The sequence below is a fragment of the Penicillium soppii genome, assembly GCF_028829465.1.
Source record: "Penicillium soppii strain IBT 18220 chromosome Unknown utg000005l, whole genome shotgun sequence".
Taxonomy (NCBI): Eukaryota; Fungi; Ascomycota; class Eurotiomycetes; order Eurotiales; family Aspergillaceae; genus Penicillium; species Penicillium soppii.
Window position 1 is genome coordinate 4,232,097 of NW_026643235.1, and position 16,433 is coordinate 4,248,529.

Below are 16,433 nucleotides of genomic sequence, written 5' to 3' on the forward strand. Positions count from 1 at the left end.
TTATTGCTGGCCTCAGAAAAGAAATATAAACAATGATATGCTCAGCCTGCTCTATAAGTAGCCTCGTTCTCCTTTCTCTTCACAATCTGCCAGTAATCAAGCAGAATGCCCCCTATCGGGTCGGACTTATATCGAGGGGTTGCTGAGACTTCTCTCCCTAACTTATATGCCACTTGTGTTGCCTCAATCCTAGCATCCTGGTTGATCTATTGGATTGGACGTGATGTGTGGCGCTGGGCATGGCAAAAATCAAAATGTCTTGTTTTTCAAAAGCACTTGACCAGAGCAAGATTAGGACTAATGAACCCATAAATTGAGAGAATCGCTCCGCTAATTAGCACCGAGTGGATTCGTAGGAAGAAGTCACCCTTAGGTAAGCGGACATAAAATACCGGCGCCTTTAACTGCCTTTCTTTAGCAAGTAATCGAGCACTTGAAATGCGCCGCTCAAGGCTATTAATACTTTGCTCATAATTGAATGGTGCCATGGTAATCCCGATGGTGGCGTATCAGGCTTGATAGATTTCAAAAGGTAACTGGAGAGGCTTGGGACACCTCAGCTACAAACCTGATGTTGGACAAGAGGCGAACTACCTGGATGCAAGTGGCAAAAGCCGTATTAATTGTCTAAGCCAATAAGAGCTCATCTAACGCAATAGCGCTCACGGCCCCCAGTTTCCTACAATATTTTGCACAAAAAGCTGTGGATCAAGCGATGATACTTGCATGGAAGGGTGGATGTAAGATAGAGGGATCGTACCCCGCATAGCAGATTTCTCTGGACTCTCAGTCCGTGGCCACATAGACAGTTGAAACCGGATTTCTCCAACGCTTTCCACGTGGTTACCCCGCGAAACGATATCATGTATCTGACCACGCGTTCTGGGTAGATTCCCCAGCATCGATTCAACCCGTGGAAGAAAGAACGGGTACTCTTCCACGACCTCTTTGTTTCCTATGCTGAGTTTGCTGAGCCGAATTTCTATCCAGTCCACGAGCTCAAAAAGGAAGAATGCCGACACGTAGAGGAATATATCATCGGCGCAGGTGTCAGGGGATAGAGGATCCGGTCCGGTCCAGCTGAAGGAGCACCTGCTCTCATAGCTAGGATAGAATAGGCATTCGATGAAGGCAGGCCTCCCGGCCCCGTATCTTGCATGCTTTGGCATGCTATTAGGTTGGACTAAACGGAGACTGTGGTGGTTGGCTGCGAGACAAGGTGGTGGGGTCGGCATATTGGGAAATTCTCTCCAGATTGAATCAAGGTCCAGATCCAAATCGTGGTCTGAAGAGATTGGCTGTCAGCGCCAACACTAGTCATTGAAGATCATACAACTTACCCATTATATCAAGGTGTCCCATTCTTCGGGCGCCGCACGTGCCAAACTTAACAAAGTCGGTTTGTGAAGAAAAGATAAATCGGAGAGTGAAGACAGCATTGGTGATTTAAAGTCTGTATATATACCAGAATGCCTGACAGGCATTTCGCCGGCGTCACCACACGAGGGGAGAAAAGCAAAAAAGAATTAGGAATTGAAAGTCGGTATATTCGACCAAAATCCCTTGTATGTGCATGACTGGTCTCTAGATTGATGCAGACATGATCGAATTATGACGTTCGTTCAAAGTGAACTACCCATTTATTGACCGTGTGCCTGGGAAATGCCCCACCCAAGACCCACCCCGTTCAACCATCCCTTCCTATCCGTTCATTGTCCGCCCATCTAGTTCAACGTAAAACATACAAGTTCAGCGTCCATCACCATTCTGCAATGTTCCAAGAACTCCCTGGTGTACCGAAACAAAGGCTTGACGACGATCCCAAAGCAGCAGCTCCTGGTTATTGCACCATTGCTGGAGCTTTTCGTTCTCTTTCACTAGCCATTTATTGGAGTTTTGTAGGAACCGGCGTTCCTCCTCCAAGCGTATTTTGCCGGCAGACTTGATCATGTAGCATTCCACAGACACAGATAGAGGTCCAAGAGGGCTATTTTAACACAATCTCTGTCAAGTCAGAAGTCAGCGAACATGCACCACCGGTTCATAAGTGCTGATGGCATATGGATTGTGAATGAGGGACATAATGTGATTTGGCTACCTCCGCAGTATCGTCCGGTGGTGTCCGCAGTAGCAGATTCAACAGTGGCCTTAGCCTGTCGATCAGGTTGTATCTCTGTGATGCGTTTTTCACCGGATGTTAAAGACCCCGAGAGCGCATAAATCATGCAATACGAGGCGTTGAGACACGTAAATGGTTCCGTTATGTATCTTGATATTTTCATGATTTCTTCTAAATCTGTCACAGAACTAAGGGCTTTATCCCTGGGGCTCTGCTTCAGCCCTATACTTCAACATTAAGCCGTATCATCGGGTCTAAACGATAACCCAACTTTGACCATGGGCCCTACTTAAAATCGGGATTTTGCGTTCAAGATAAAACTTGTTTGCTAGACTTTATGGAGTTTGTGTGCGTTCAACAAACTCTGGAAATTAGGAGATCTTGAGTCGCCAAATAATGTGGTAGATGCCATGGTGAAAATTGCCTTTCCGTAGGGTCAACATAATTGAATATTGAGTTGAGCAATATGCCCCACCATCGAGTAACAATTGTATTCTTAATTCTGGTTAATTACAGACCCACTAGTCGTGTGTTTATTGTTACAAAGAATTTCAAGATCTAGCAACGGGCTAAGTCAAGGATTGACTAGCGTAGTTCAGAATAGACTTCAAGAAAATATTGAAGAGGAGAAATAGGTGAAACTGATTTTGAGCGGGTCTGTATCTAGTTAGGTCTAGACAGCGCTCATTTATCTGGCAGATTTGAGGAATGACTACTTGTGCATAATCTCCTGTTGTTTGTCTTTGCTTTTGGTCCATATTTTACTCGCTTCGTGCTATTCCATATTCAAATTTAGCACATCAAATACAGCAACAAAACATCTCGATCAGCCATGTTAAAAAGGCCGCGAAGGAAAATGCTACTGCTAGCCAGGTTGCGGTAAACGAATGAACCCCCAAGCTTACATCCGCTCCGATAGTTTTTACAGCACCTGTAATCAGCCCGTAGATTATAGTAACGCTGATGGATGCGCCGGTGATAAAGATAGTTGCAGACTAAGTAATGGTCAGCTCATCACGTCTAGAAACAATCTACCAGGGACCTACCAAGGAAGAAATGATAAGCAATAATTTTCCCCAAGAGTAAAAGACTGCAGTGACGCCGAAGACAACAGCCAGAAACGTGGAAGCGATACCCAAGATGTAAGCTGAGATGGACCATCGAGAAACGTCATGGTACCCGGCAAGGACCTTGTTATTGTCGTCTGGTAGCACCGCCTCAATAGCTGGGGAAACTGAACCAAAAATGGCCAACAAGTCGAACGAGAAGGAGGTACTTGGCTGTGAGCAGTTGGACACTGTTTCCTTCTGGCCTTGGCAATATCCCCAAAGTCCCACAGAGTAGAAACCTGGAAGATGTGACTTGATTTCGTCGGATAATGATTGAACCTTAGCAGTGGCCTGACTCACTGCAGTCTCTGCGGCACTAGAGGCATAAATTACGGCAGTTGAAGCGCTGCTTACAACGCTGTTCGCCTCACTACTGGCTGTGTTTGCGACATCGGATGCATCCACTCCGGCAATACTGAGGGAGCGACGTAGACGAAAGCTCCCAAGCTCTGGGAGATCGGTCAAGTTCACCTGTTATTCTGTCCTAAGCTAATAAGCCGTTGAGTCTATGGGATGTTGGCTTACCCTTAAGAAATACAATTCATTTGGAGATGAGGTGGAAGTGCATCCTACAAAGACGATGACGAGGCATATCAATGCTGATAACGAAAACACCAAAGGAAGTAGCTTTCCTATGTGTGACAGCATCCTTTTCTACCAGAGCGATGTGCCCAGGAGGGGTTTGAATGTGATGATAAATATCCGTGATGTAAGACTCCCGCAAGCACGTGGAATACGCTTTTTATAAGAGCACTAGCGTATGAGAATTGAAACAAATTACAGGAATTCCCATCGAAAGCATTCATTGAAGGGCAGCAATTTTTTGAGCGCCGATCGCAGTTGAGAACAGGGCCCTCAACAATTTGTCTCCAGCTACTTTCGGTTTCATCTGACAGATCGAGCCAAGGCGAGTGACCTCGCGTTGTAGTAGGTACCCTAGAGATATCAATGCCTTGATCAGCCTGGAAATTAAAAAGTGAGTAGCATTCTGGTTTACGAGCCGGCTAACCAGGGCGAAGAAATTATCTCCCTCCACTTTCTCTGGGAAAATAGACCACCACTCACTTTTTATGTCACTAGAGGAATCCCATCAGCACATCATATTTATGTTGGTGTCTGCTTCCAAAATCTAAGTCGAGATGTTATATTGTACACAGAGAAAGCGCTTTATGCCACCAAAGCGTTCAAGTGGTCCAGCGCGCTGTGGAAGTCGGCCCCAAATAAACCCTGCTCGCTAAATCCAACATGCCGCGCTTCACTCAAGCTCAACTGGAAGACGACGAGGGCAAGTTGTTTGCCTATAGTGAGGAACATTTCAAGATGGCCGCACTTATTGATATTTCTCGCCTCGTGTTAGACAAAACCTTCAAACGGCAAATGAGCAACCGTCATAATTGCTTGACAATGATTACTGACTTGCAGAGTAGTGTATACGAAATTTGGAATAGCATGGACTTCGAGCTTACTCGGATTTATCGCTGTCCTACTGCTCCCCATTCCTTGAGTTATCTTTATTGGAGGTGAATGCTGGAGAGCGGAAAGCCATCAACTATCAGTCTGAAGTTGAAGATTTCTGGGGAATATTCTAGTCTGAGATCAAGCCGTCATTTATGATCAATTGAGTAGACTAACTCTACGTCGAACTACCACGCTCTTGCTCTTCCATGAAATTCAGTTAATAAACAAATTTATATTACCAGCCCCAGCTTTTTCTTCCACAAACCTCACCTTTTTAACCGCTTTCCGACCATATTGAGATATTCCTCTTGACCAGGATACAGTAGAAAACTTTTTATCCTTGATGAACATACACTTGATTTTTAGTCCGTACCCAAAACAAGCAGAATATATCTTATGATAATTGGATACTTGTTGGCCACTAATGAACATATGGCATTTACGACTTAGCTGAATAAGAAAGCCATGTATTGATTATGGCGGGAGATCAGATCCTTAGGGGTCAAACTGTTTTCGAATTCTACGTCACCATTTTTCAGTGTGCCTTAGTCTTCAGAGGTTGTATATCACATTACTGGAAAAGGTCCACTCTTAGGTAAAGCCGTGATAACTTCTAGACGGGGACTTGTTTGTAATAAATATGCATGAACTCTCGTTCCACAATTGTACTGTAAGCGAGTGTTCACGATGACAATGACGTCTTCATGATTCTAGAGGCCGAACTACAACGAGGCTGTTTTGAAATCAATCAACCAGATTATCGTCTGTATCCATGCTCTGTCTCGCATCCTTGCCTTTTCTGAGGCCTACTATCGTGAACGAGACTACTCGGAAACCCACTGTGCTTATGTAGCCAATGAACTCACGGCGTTGAACACATCATTGCTCATCTATCAGCAGGCGAAGAACAGAATCGAGACTTGGAATTTAGCTTCAGTGAGGCCCTTCGTGGCTCTGCACTTATATTAAAGTACCAACAATGTCTCAAGCTTCTGGGGCTTTCTATACTTCCCACGTTACAGCCACGCTTTCAATATATATTGACAAGGCGAAAATCAAGGTAAGTGAGACTATCATGCCTTTCCCCCAAAGATGAGCTGCATATACTCTTAGAGCGTGATTGTATACCAATGATCTCATTCGCATTCGTCCCAAATAACGTGCCGAGAAATTGAGTGGCGTCAATGTCTGTGGGATGCAAATTTCGGACCCCACTGTAGTAGACATAAGTTGCTTGATTGAATTAGTGTTTGCTCTATTCCGCGTGAAAATACTTCGATCTACGGCAGAGCACTTTACACAATCACGAGAGAGAAAACAGAAAAGGCAACCAAGGGTGTTCATCTCATTTGCTAAAATCGTAACATCAATGTATGCTGATAGCTTGATAATTTGTAAATGTCGCGGCCGTTACGTACCACATTACCCCTAATGAGCTTCTCCTCAACTACCCAACCGCAAACCAACAAGCTGATTCAGCACTCCGAGTGGAAAGCAAACAAGCCAGAGGACGAGCTTCCAGCAAGCTTCACTTGGTATACTCTCGAGTGGCAACGAAAAAACAGTACATATAAACCATGAAATAGACAATCTTGTAAGATATCCTGACGAATGATAGTATGCACCATTATATGAGGAGTTTGATTCAGATAGCCCATGAGAATCTTGGTATAGATACCCAGAAATTCACACTTAGACACATCGTAACCCAAACATGATCAGTCCTTGAACCAAGCATTTATGTCGAACCCTTTAGCAATGCCGACTATACCGTTCCCATCCACTTCAACATTCTCGATCCTTTGGTATGTTTGACCGGAACCGCGAAAAGGTTTAGTGGTGCCCCTAAAAAGCCGGCCGTTGTTCTGGGTTCTGATTCGCTGTCCGGTCCGTAGCCAATGGATCTCCGTGCGAAGCACATCAAGGAAATTCTGCGAGTCTTCGATTTCATCAGTCTGCTCGAGAACCTCACGAACGATGCCATTAAGCATTTCCCACTTCTCCCGAAGCACGTAATTGTCCCAGTCCATTTCCTTAATCAAGTTTGACATATCGCTCTCCATGGTCCGAAGTACGGTATTTTGCTCCTGGTTGATGTTCTCTGACATAGAGAGGGAACGCAGTCTTGAGAAAAGTCCAGATTGTCAGTTCGCTATAATAGGAATGCAAAGGTTGAAAATAACATACAGGGAAAATTCCACCGCGTTAAAGACAAGCTTTTTCCACCGGTCGAGCCGTTTACTCAGCAACTGCACTTGAAACTCTCCAATAATACCGAAGCTAACACGGTCAAATTCACGCGCTGTTCCATCCACTGGCTGGTCAACAAATCCCCGAAAAACCTTTTCGAATTCATCGCATGCCCTTGCGCAGTCTGACATGTTCGAACAAAGATAGCTTTGAACTTCCTGCGTGGCCCTGGCTGGGGTCGCGTCAGAGGCGGGTAAAAGGCGTTGTAGAACTTCTTCAAGAGAATCCAGTCGAACCAGAAGAATGGCAAACACCTGAGGCGTGTTTTTGGCTAATTTGATATGCTGTTTCAGAGCACCGATATTTATTTGGGCGTCTCTTGCAGCTAGTGCAGTAGCGTCGGACACAGTGATTGAGTTGGCCATTTCCAATGATAGTGAAGCCAATCGAAAACTCGATGAAAAGGGATCAGCTTGAGGTAAAAATAGATTACGTGACAAGATAAAGACGCTGTTTTTCTTGAACGTGGAAGAGGAGGGATGTCCGCTAGGCGAGACCAATCTTAAGTAAAAGTGACTGGCTCAATAGGAGTTTCGCTTTGAGGTGACAGGCGAGGACGAAGGAGGCAATGATAATTCAGCAGACGGGGTGTAGAAGCGGCTTTATAGACTTCTTCCTCTCATATGTTATCAAACATATAGGTCACTAACTTACAGGTTATCCATCTAAGCAAGTTTTGGCTCCGCTCCTGGAGCCTACTACTGCTCAGAGATACCCAATGGCATCCCGAGAAACAAGACCCGAAACAAGCATGCTGCACTTGATGGGCCCGCCCATCATTTGCTCCTAGGACCCATCTACGAGTTCCTAGGGCTCAGCAGCCCTTGAGAATCTATGGGGCGCTCCTAGGGTACTCAATTGGTCGAGATGACTCATGACGAACATAGAGCAAATCACAGGCACCTTGAACCGCCTATCACTTTGTTTTAAATATAGTGCGAGTTAGATGGCTGCGTGATGTCGAAAAGAACAATCTATGCAGCAGGGACTATCTAGCAGGCACCGTAACAGGCGTTCTGAACATAAAGGTAAGCTAAATTCTCTATTATTTGTTCCTGGGAGTCTGTAATCTTTCTAGGATTCTCTACGCAACGTGTCAGAGATCGAGCATATATAGTAGCTTGGGTATTTGGTTGCTGATCAACCATTGCGCCTTTTTGGCCAGCTGGCGTAGTGGTACAACCCAAGCACCCGCGATCCGTCATTCAACATTAACTAGTTGTTCCTAGGAGCAACAATAGCATCAATACAGTATACATTTAGTAGAGGTTTGCACATTCATTCCACATGTCATGTTGCTCCTAGGACCCATTGCATGTGTTCTGGGGTATGTGTACGCGCGTCGAGCCTGGTGATGCTAGGAGCGCTGTATGTCGCCTTCTGCTACAAGACTGGCTGTTGTTAGGACTATTCCATCGACCACCACTTCCAAGATGAGCTATAAATACTGGTTGGATACCCGTAGAAGTTAGATTATCACGAGTTCCACGGAAAATGAGCTATTATAATAAGTCGGCTTTTATTTTTGCTCTGGCTGAGTCCTCAAGCTCATTCAGCGCCCAGTTCTAATCTTGAGATATGGGTATGTTTCTCCAGGGTTCCAAGACGGCCAGTGGGAAACACGAGTCTCGCCAGGAACTCTTCTGAGAGCGTGCCATCCATAACAAGCATGAGGGTTCTGCTAAGGCCAAAGCCCTTTATCATAGGCGCGTGAAACTCTGGATCGGGTACATAAGTCGCCACGACATGTTATTCAATTTTCCGTATTTGCTGGCCCCACAGGTTTCTTGTTGACACCGGAAGGGTTCTAGATAGCTATGAGAACAAAAAGGGGTCTACTGCTCCCGATGCTGACTTGATCAAGGCTTTCATCCGCTGGTAGAGCACGGGTCGAAAACAGTTTCATTATTTTGTTCTCTTTGATGAATTTTCAATCTGTATTATTAGCGATACCAGGGTTAATATAGTTAATCGATGTTGGTAGGTTCATAAAGGTCCAAGCCAGATATAGACTAAAGCGGGTCTGGCCAAGATTTTAGAAGAACAAAAGTGGATAAAGTGGTGAAATTGATTTCGAGCGGACCTGTACGTGTTTTGTACAAGAAGAGGTGCTCGCATAGGCGTGTTGCCCATCATAAGAAGCTTTTTGGTATGTATCGAGGGGTCATATGCTAGGCTTCAGGCAATCGTATGGAATTCGCTATTGAAAGAGAAATTGTTAGAGAAATTTGGGTCAGTATAGCGAGTTGTGAAGGCTAGACGATGCTATTCTCTCACAGTGGATTGATCAATTGACCACCCTCAAAATGACACTAGACCGTGTTGCACCAGTCACTTTTATTCCTGGGGGCTTACTATTTTAGGAGCCATTTCAATCATTGTAAATTCCAAGGAAGGATGTACCGTACGAGCAGAGTGCCGAAGCTGCCTGGTTAACATGGTTCAAATTGACAGAATATACAGAAAGATAAACAAAAAGAAGCCGGGCTAGCTACTGCTCTGGTCAAGAAAGCGGTAGGAAAATCAGAAAATATACTTTTTAGCAAGAACACGCGGAGAGCTGGTTTAGTCTATTACACTTTATTTTTACTTGAGAGGATTTAAGTAATAAACAGGCAATTAAGTGGTGGCAGGGAGATTGGAGTGTAGATTCGACGAAATGAACAATCTGCTCAGCCGAGGTTTGGAGTAAACATTGTTTGTAGTTACTCGTTTTGCACACCATCACAATTCTGTGAGATTTTAATATGACCAAATGAAACAAATTGTGAGGCTAGATCGGTTGAATAAATTAAAAATATGATTGTTTGCATAGAAAACAATTGACCAGGTTGATTACCCCGTCGAGTCACCCCTTCCTATCTCGCCTATGAAATCTGGTTAATGAATCCATTTAATTATCAGCCTCTACCACTTTCTGTCCATAAATCTCCCTTTCCGCTTTCCAGCCACCTTGAAATGTTCCTCTTGACCAGGGTAGCAATTGCCCAGTGTGTTTCTGTTTAATCCTCTTAAACCTTTGAGGCTGATTATTCGGTTCAGGCGTTAGCACACATCGAGAATAACCTTTCTTTTGCGGTTTCAATAGACACACCGTCTGCTAGATCTTATGATTTCATCTTTGAGAGCTCGCAGCGTCAAATTAAGGCTGGTGAATTGAGTGATCATTTAGCTATGCCACTCATCTACTAATGTAGGTCTGCCGATATTTTCCAGTTTCAGAACTCTTATCATTCCTACATATCTCTTCCGGAAAATGAAGGAAAGGGTAAGTCTGATAACGCTTGGCGTGTCAGGACGGTGGACGCCGACTTAGATCTCGCGGAGGCATGCCAACGGTTTTGAAGTCTCGCGTCACAAGGGCAGCAAATATAGCCGGCAACTAGGCCACTGCAGGCCTCGATGGAGTTCCAAGTAGTACCCGTTTTGTCGACCACCAGCTTTGTTTCGAAGATCCAGTATTGACAGGACGGTACTGTACTTGATACTTCTCGAAGAGAATTCTCCTGTGCATTCAGGTCACTGGGCTTTCTCACCTCATACTTTACCACATCAGCAGAAGTGGAGGTGCACCGGTAGATTTTGCGTTGCTTTCCCCCCGATCTGCGCTTGTACCTAGCCATAGCAACGCCTTCTATTTCCGTCTTATTTGGTGCTTCATGGAATAATACACTGGGGTCTCCCTATATTGCGTAGTGCCTGGCGAGAAGGTATTGGAGGATTTTAACTTGGTAATTGAGTTGAACCATGAAAATCTTTCTACCGAGGGAGTATATCTTCATTAAACAACGAGGATGAACTAGAAATTACTAGTTGAACTCAATAAGCCAATGTGGCCTTTATGGTGGCCCCCCAGACTAGCTCACAGACCGACTCACAGACTAGCTCACTATTGGGTTGCTGTCTAACGTCCCCAGAGCGCTGGATACTGACATCCAATAAAAGCCACCGTAGAGACCCGCTGCTACAGCAAGTAGATGATCCAATGAATACAATCATCACTGACCAGCGTCCGGCTAAACCGCCGGCCGCAACCCATGGTCACCTCTAGACCGTCTCAGGACTGGTCTGGGCTTAGAATGATTGGGCTAGAAGAGAAGTGGTTCGAAGAGCCAGTTCATATGACGTGTGGCCCTCTGTGTCCCCTGTGCTCTTCAGCAGGCCATACTGTGACTAATTTCCTCTCAAGAGGATTCTCCTATGAGCCAAATCCTCTTGAGAGAAATCTCTTATTTTCTGCCTTCCAAGCAACTCCTAATCTTGAAATAAGGTAGCTATGAATTATCTGTTGTCAACCCCCTTTCATGTTACCACTTCCAGTATACTCTACATAGCTTTATCATAGACACAAAAGCAGTCTCTCATCTAAGTACCGCTCCTATTAGATTTCTCTCGGGCTGCCATACGTCTTATCTGTAGTAAGCTCTTGTTTCAAGCCACATAGGTATTCACGTGGCCTAAGATGTATCTCATGAGCGCCTAGGATCCCTTCCATCTTCTACCCGGTCTAGTACGCGAGATGCCATCCATAGAAGGTTCTTCTCCTTTACAAGTCGACCTTCGGTCGCCAGCTTCTTTTCCTCGTGCTCGGCCACCACAAACAAGGCGTTGCTACCATCAGCAGTCGCTGCGCGGTAGCATTGGGCCGGCCTTAAGTTGTGTAAATCCTTATCGTACAGTGAGTAATTTTTCCATAAATACTTCTGCGCCACTCGTTCCATCAACGATGGATTAGAGGGATCTATGTGGAGACGGTCAGACCGCCTCCACTCTCCTCGTTCAAGGGACCAGACCTGGATCTCAATGTAATTTTGAGGGACCTGCTCTTCGGCCATCCTTAGTGGCATATGATTGGCCGCGCGGGGTGTATGGGCACGCAGATTTTCAACAACTTGCGGAAGGGGTGGAAGATCTACAACGGGGTCCAGCGATCCTGACCGAACATGTTCTGCTGGTGTCTCATCGGTGATGGTCTCTGAAGCAGCTGCAAGATCGAAGGCTTCCCCAGTCACAGACTCCTGCGGTCGATTTTCAGAGCTCGACGATGATGGATCCTGTCTGTTTTCTAGTCGAGAAGTCTCCTCGTCAGGTGGCTGCCCTGGTAAGCCAAACTCTTCGTTCAGCCGCTCATTTTCCAACCTCTGTTCCAATTGTTCCTGTTCTTCCTGAGCTCTCCTCAAGCCGGCAAGGAATTCATCTAAATTGACTTGTGGGAAATGGTTTGCCTCTGACTCTGGATAAACTCGCCGTACCTTACCATCGACCCATGTCTGTTCATCAGGAGCGTCGTTTTTATCAGCTTCTTCGACTATTGTTTGCTCTTCCTTGTCCTCGACGAGCGGAATTGCGTCCAAAGAGACTCTTGTGCAGTCACTCCTGCTATCTTCAGCATCCAGCACAGCAGAGACATGGGAAGATTGCGTGATAACCATCACTGGTTCGACTGGCTCCGGCTGGCTTTGAGGCCTGACTGACATAGAATTCTCTTCAAGCAAACTGATTCGGTCTAGTATAACCTCGTCTTGATTTTCCATATTTGGAAGTTCCGATTCCGTTGGTTCTTGGTCCATATCCTCCGCCGGGCCCAAGACAGGTTGGCGTATTTGAAGATTTCGCCTTCGTCGACGCCTGGCATCTTCTTTCCGGTCTGTCCGCAATGGCCGCTGGCTCTCACTACCTCGTTGTTCTAAAGCAACTTCAGCCGTCTGCTCCTGTGGTTTCTCCTGTGCCTCCTGAGGATGAGAGTCTGGTGCAGGGGTATGAGTAACAAGGGGGTCATCCTCTTCAACGAACATTGGCGAAGGAGGCATATCCCCCATTCCTTGGCCTGGGTAAGTGTCATCCTCTTCGACGAACATTGGCGAAGGAGGCATATCCCCTAATCCTTGGCCTGGGTAAGTGTCCTCAGCTTGGTTGAAAGTGCTAGTCGCAATCCGTGCAGACTTTCCAAAAAATGCAAAATATACACAACGACGGACGAAAAAGCTGGTGATATTGTCGCCAACCTCAACATCAGCGTGCAAAGGGTCCAAGAACAGCAAGGGTCCATCTTGCTTGTGGGTCCGTGTTTGTGGCTCCCCAGAACGAGACTTTAGCTTCATTGCGCTATCCGCCAGAAGGCCCTGAGGCTGCTCTGGTCGGTCGGGAACTGCCTTGGCGAAGCAGCTCACGATCTGATTGACCAAAAGATCAAAATCCTGATCATCGTATCGATACCGGTTGGGCTTTCGGGCTTGTAGGAGAGCTGATCGTGCGATCTGATGATCGGGTGAACTCTTGATCAGTGCATCGATTTCAGTGGATTGAAAGCCAAGCTGGTGGGCCAGTTCAGCCATCTCGTAAATCGCTCTCTCATCGGGCTTGGCACGAGTTGATTTTGCCAACAACTCGTCATCACTCTTTGGGTCCGGGGGCATCAGCGTATAGTGCCTCATTGCATAAAGCCATATTTGTAAATATCCTGTCTCGAGGCGTTCCATATCAGTTGCCGGCTGGCGTCGGAAAGTAGATTCGGAAGTCTGGATGAGGGAATCCGCGGCCCCTGGAGTCGCGGTTCCCTCTTCTGAGGGTGGAATGAATATTGAACTCATCGTTCTCCAGATCGACATATTGATCGGACCACAGAGCCGCTTGATACAGTGGGCACAGGCCTCCAGGTACTTGAAGTCTTCGAAAAAGGTATACAAAGACGGGATAAGGCCATCATAATTCTGTACTCGGGACCATATGATCCGTCGCTCTTCGTCGCTGAACTCAGCAAATGCTTGGCCGCTCAGGATCATTCCACAGGCTGTGTTCCCATCCGTCCGTGATTTACCGGGTGCCAACAGCTGCAGGAGCTCCACAGTATTCTGGTCGATCTTCTTGAGTGAAGCGTGGTCCGAAGCAACCAAGGAGGACCAGAAATCCCAGATATGATGCAAATAATTTATAGACTCCTACGATGGACAAAGCTTTCGATTAGTACGGTGGAAGAAGCCAGTTTTTGGAAACTCACTTCAACACAGCCGGAGGCTATCAGTCTGTGAACTACACTGATCCTCATCCCACCCGGCCAAAGCCCAGGTATCGTGAGTAGCCTGTCAAAGGCACCTCGAACACGGCGATTTTTCTTGTTATCCAGTTGATTCAAACGCTCCTGGTTGTTGCGCGATAGACGTACAAACCATCGCTCTCTAAAGGTCTCATCGTAATCACCCTCGTATTGTCGAATCTTGCGATAGATTTCACCGTCCGTCGGCTTTCTTTCATTTGCGTATTCCTCCACCAAGGAAGTTCTGAGCTGTGCGCCAATGTCTACCATGACTGTCAGCACATGATTAGCCATCTTTTCTCGACACAGTCACCATCTGAGTAAAGATCCACCGTCCACCAACGATCAGCGGGAGGTAGCACCTCAGCTGCGGCCTGGACGCGGTGACGACCATGAAGTCCAAGAAGCTGCCCTTCCAGAAAACTAATTCTGGGTAGCTGACGAGCATCCGTCGTCAATAGTGATTGCTGTGATAAGTTTGCCTTCCTCAACGCATCGGCGAGATCATGCGGCGATACGATAGCAGGAACATGATTGTCAACATCCAGGCGGCGACAACGATTCTGGCGGAAAACCCTACGAAGTCGATCCAAAGTTTTTGAATCTAGATCCCGAGGCAAAGGAGGATCAAATTTGATGTGGGTAATGCTGACTTTCGCAGTTCCAATATATTTCAGTCGCCGCTCACGTGCCAGTTGCACCTCTTCTTCAGTAAACAGAGCGCGGCTCATTGCACGATAAGCAATGGGAGATAATAGGATCTCACAGCGTAACTCGGGATTGAGCTTCATCTATACTTGTTCGACCAAGTCCAGCTAATCTGCCTGTCGTGGTACTTTTTTGTTGCCACACCCCTGCAGGGCCCTCAGTGACCCTCAGTGACCCTCAGTGACCCTCAGTGACCCGCAGTGACCCTCAGTGACCCGCAGTACATCACTCCGGGAGCCATTGAAAGAGCACGATAAGTAGTGCTTTGCAAAACTATCTTTCTTCACTTTTCTACCTAGATTGCACTATGAGAAGCTTCATCATGAAGTCGAACGCTGACAAGCGAGCCACAAGAGTCCAGCCTTCTAAGGTTGCACTGCTACCGCAGCTTCCACCTGAAAATGAAGGAGTATTGCAAATCTCCAACCCGGAATCGAAGTATAGCAATCACGTTCCCAGTTCCCACCCACACGCAACTAAACCCCCTTCATCCTCACCCCAAGAGCTTTGCGGCAAGGTTATCAGAGATACATCACGAGCCTTGGCTCTTCAAGCAAACAGCCGTTCTGACTCGGATTTTAATGTACGGAATGAGTCTCCTTGGGACACTTACAAGAAATACTACGAATGTGATCTAGCTGGAACAGTCATCGTATGTGTCCAAGCTTCCGATGGGTGTGCTGCACGAGCAATCCGTCCATTCTCAAAAATGGACCGTGACAAAATCCTCAAAATTCTCCGTTCGACAAACCATAAGAATGTTGCTTCCGTCTGGGAATGTTTTTGCACCTCAGATTCCTTGTACACTCTAAGCGAATTTGACCCGCTGTCACTGGATCATATTGTTGCCTGCAAGGCTTTCCCAGACCAGCAACAGCTGGCTGCTATTATGTCCCAGGTTGGTGCCTCAGATGTCTTTGAACAAATCGACCGAATCGTTGACAGAGTGCAGTTTCTGGAAGGACTGGCTCATTTGGTAACCCAGGGCTTCCGTCATACTGCTTTGGATTGTTCCAGTATTCTCATGAGCCTTAGTGGGGAGGTCAAGATTGGTAAGCTGAATGCGTGAACATTTTTGGGACTGTTACCTGACGGAATGAATAGCGCGGATTGACTGCTGCATTCCCCGGCAGACAGACCACACTCTGGCGAAGGATCTTGTACCTGCATCGAGAATCATGATGGAATTGATGCAAAAATACGTCAAGGACGACGGGGCAGTCGGGATTGATGATCTTGAGCGCTGGCAAGCTTGCCCGGCTGCTATAGAATTTCTTTTCGCGATTACCTCGGCCAGCTCATTCGAAGAACTAAGAAATGTTTGTGGCCTGCCCAGTAGCCTCGCTCTGCAATTACTTACTGCTTTTCAGGAACCGTTTTTGACAGAAACTCAATGGTGTCTCGGCGACCTTATCGGCCTTGCTTGGTTTGCTCTGATATCCGCCCGTACGTTCTACTCGTACACGCCGAATTGAAATGAAAATCCAGCGCAAAGAATGGGGGCAGGGTGCACAGTCTTAGGTCTTTGGAAACAGTTGAAACGGAAGAGGACATTCGGACAAAGCGTTTATCTCACACTATAATCAAGCTTTAAAAACAAATTGATTTTCAAGTGTATGACAGCAGGACAAAATATCAAGTACTGACAAATTACCCGGCTACAATAGAACATGCGGGGCTATCAACGAATAAGCCTTCATTTGGTAAAGTTTCACGACACCAGGAGTCCCTAGTCCCATTAGTACTACACTGTCGG

General features: G+C 46.3%; 5 protein-coding genes across 5 annotated transcripts; 2 read left to right on the plus strand and 3 right to left on the minus strand.

Annotated features, from left to right (window-relative positions):
* Nucleotides 1-662: 662 nt before the first annotated feature.
* N7529_007075 (uncharacterized protein) lies at nucleotides 663-1,950 on the minus strand (the record flags this gene model as incomplete). The annotated part of the gene is made up of 2 exons (XM_057242602.1): nucleotides 663-1,285; nucleotides 1,764-1,950. The coding sequence occupies 2 exons, from the start codon at nucleotides 1,948-1,950 to the stop codon at nucleotides 663-665; spliced, it is 810 nt and encodes a 269-aa protein (XP_057097961.1).
* Nucleotides 1,951-4,473: 2,523 nt separating this feature from the next.
* Nucleotides 4,474-4,752, plus strand: N7529_007076 (uncharacterized protein; the record flags this gene model as incomplete). The annotated part of the gene is made up of 1 exon (XM_057242603.1): nucleotides 4,474-4,752. One exon carries the CDS (start codon nucleotides 4,474-4,476, stop codon nucleotides 4,750-4,752), a length of 279 nt encoding a protein of 92 aa, XP_057097962.1.
* Nucleotides 4,753-6,404: 1,652 nt separating this feature from the next.
* N7529_007077 (uncharacterized protein) lies at nucleotides 6,405-7,301 on the minus strand (the record flags this gene model as incomplete). Its single annotated transcript, XM_057242604.1, has 2 exons — nucleotides 6,405-6,810; nucleotides 6,874-7,301. 2 exons carry the CDS (start codon nucleotides 7,299-7,301, stop codon nucleotides 6,405-6,407), a joined length of 834 nt encoding a protein of 277 aa, XP_057097963.1.
* A 4,104-nt stretch (nucleotides 7,302-11,405) lies between these two features.
* N7529_007078 (DUF3723 domain-containing protein) lies at nucleotides 11,406-14,700 on the minus strand (the record flags this gene model as incomplete). Its single annotated transcript, XM_057242605.1, has 3 exons — nucleotides 11,406-13,874; nucleotides 13,934-14,232; nucleotides 14,283-14,700. The coding sequence occupies 3 exons, from the start codon at nucleotides 14,698-14,700 to the stop codon at nucleotides 11,406-11,408; spliced, it is 3,186 nt and encodes a 1,061-aa protein (XP_057097964.1).
* A 299-nt stretch (nucleotides 14,701-14,999) lies between these two features.
* On the plus strand, nucleotides 15,000-16,152 carry N7529_007079 (uncharacterized protein; the record flags this gene model as incomplete). The annotated part of the gene is made up of 2 exons (XM_057242606.1): nucleotides 15,000-15,729; nucleotides 15,782-16,152. The coding sequence occupies 2 exons, from the start codon at nucleotides 15,000-15,002 to the stop codon at nucleotides 16,150-16,152; spliced, it is 1,101 nt and encodes a 366-aa protein (XP_057097965.1).
* Nucleotides 16,153-16,433: the final 281 nt, after the last annotated feature.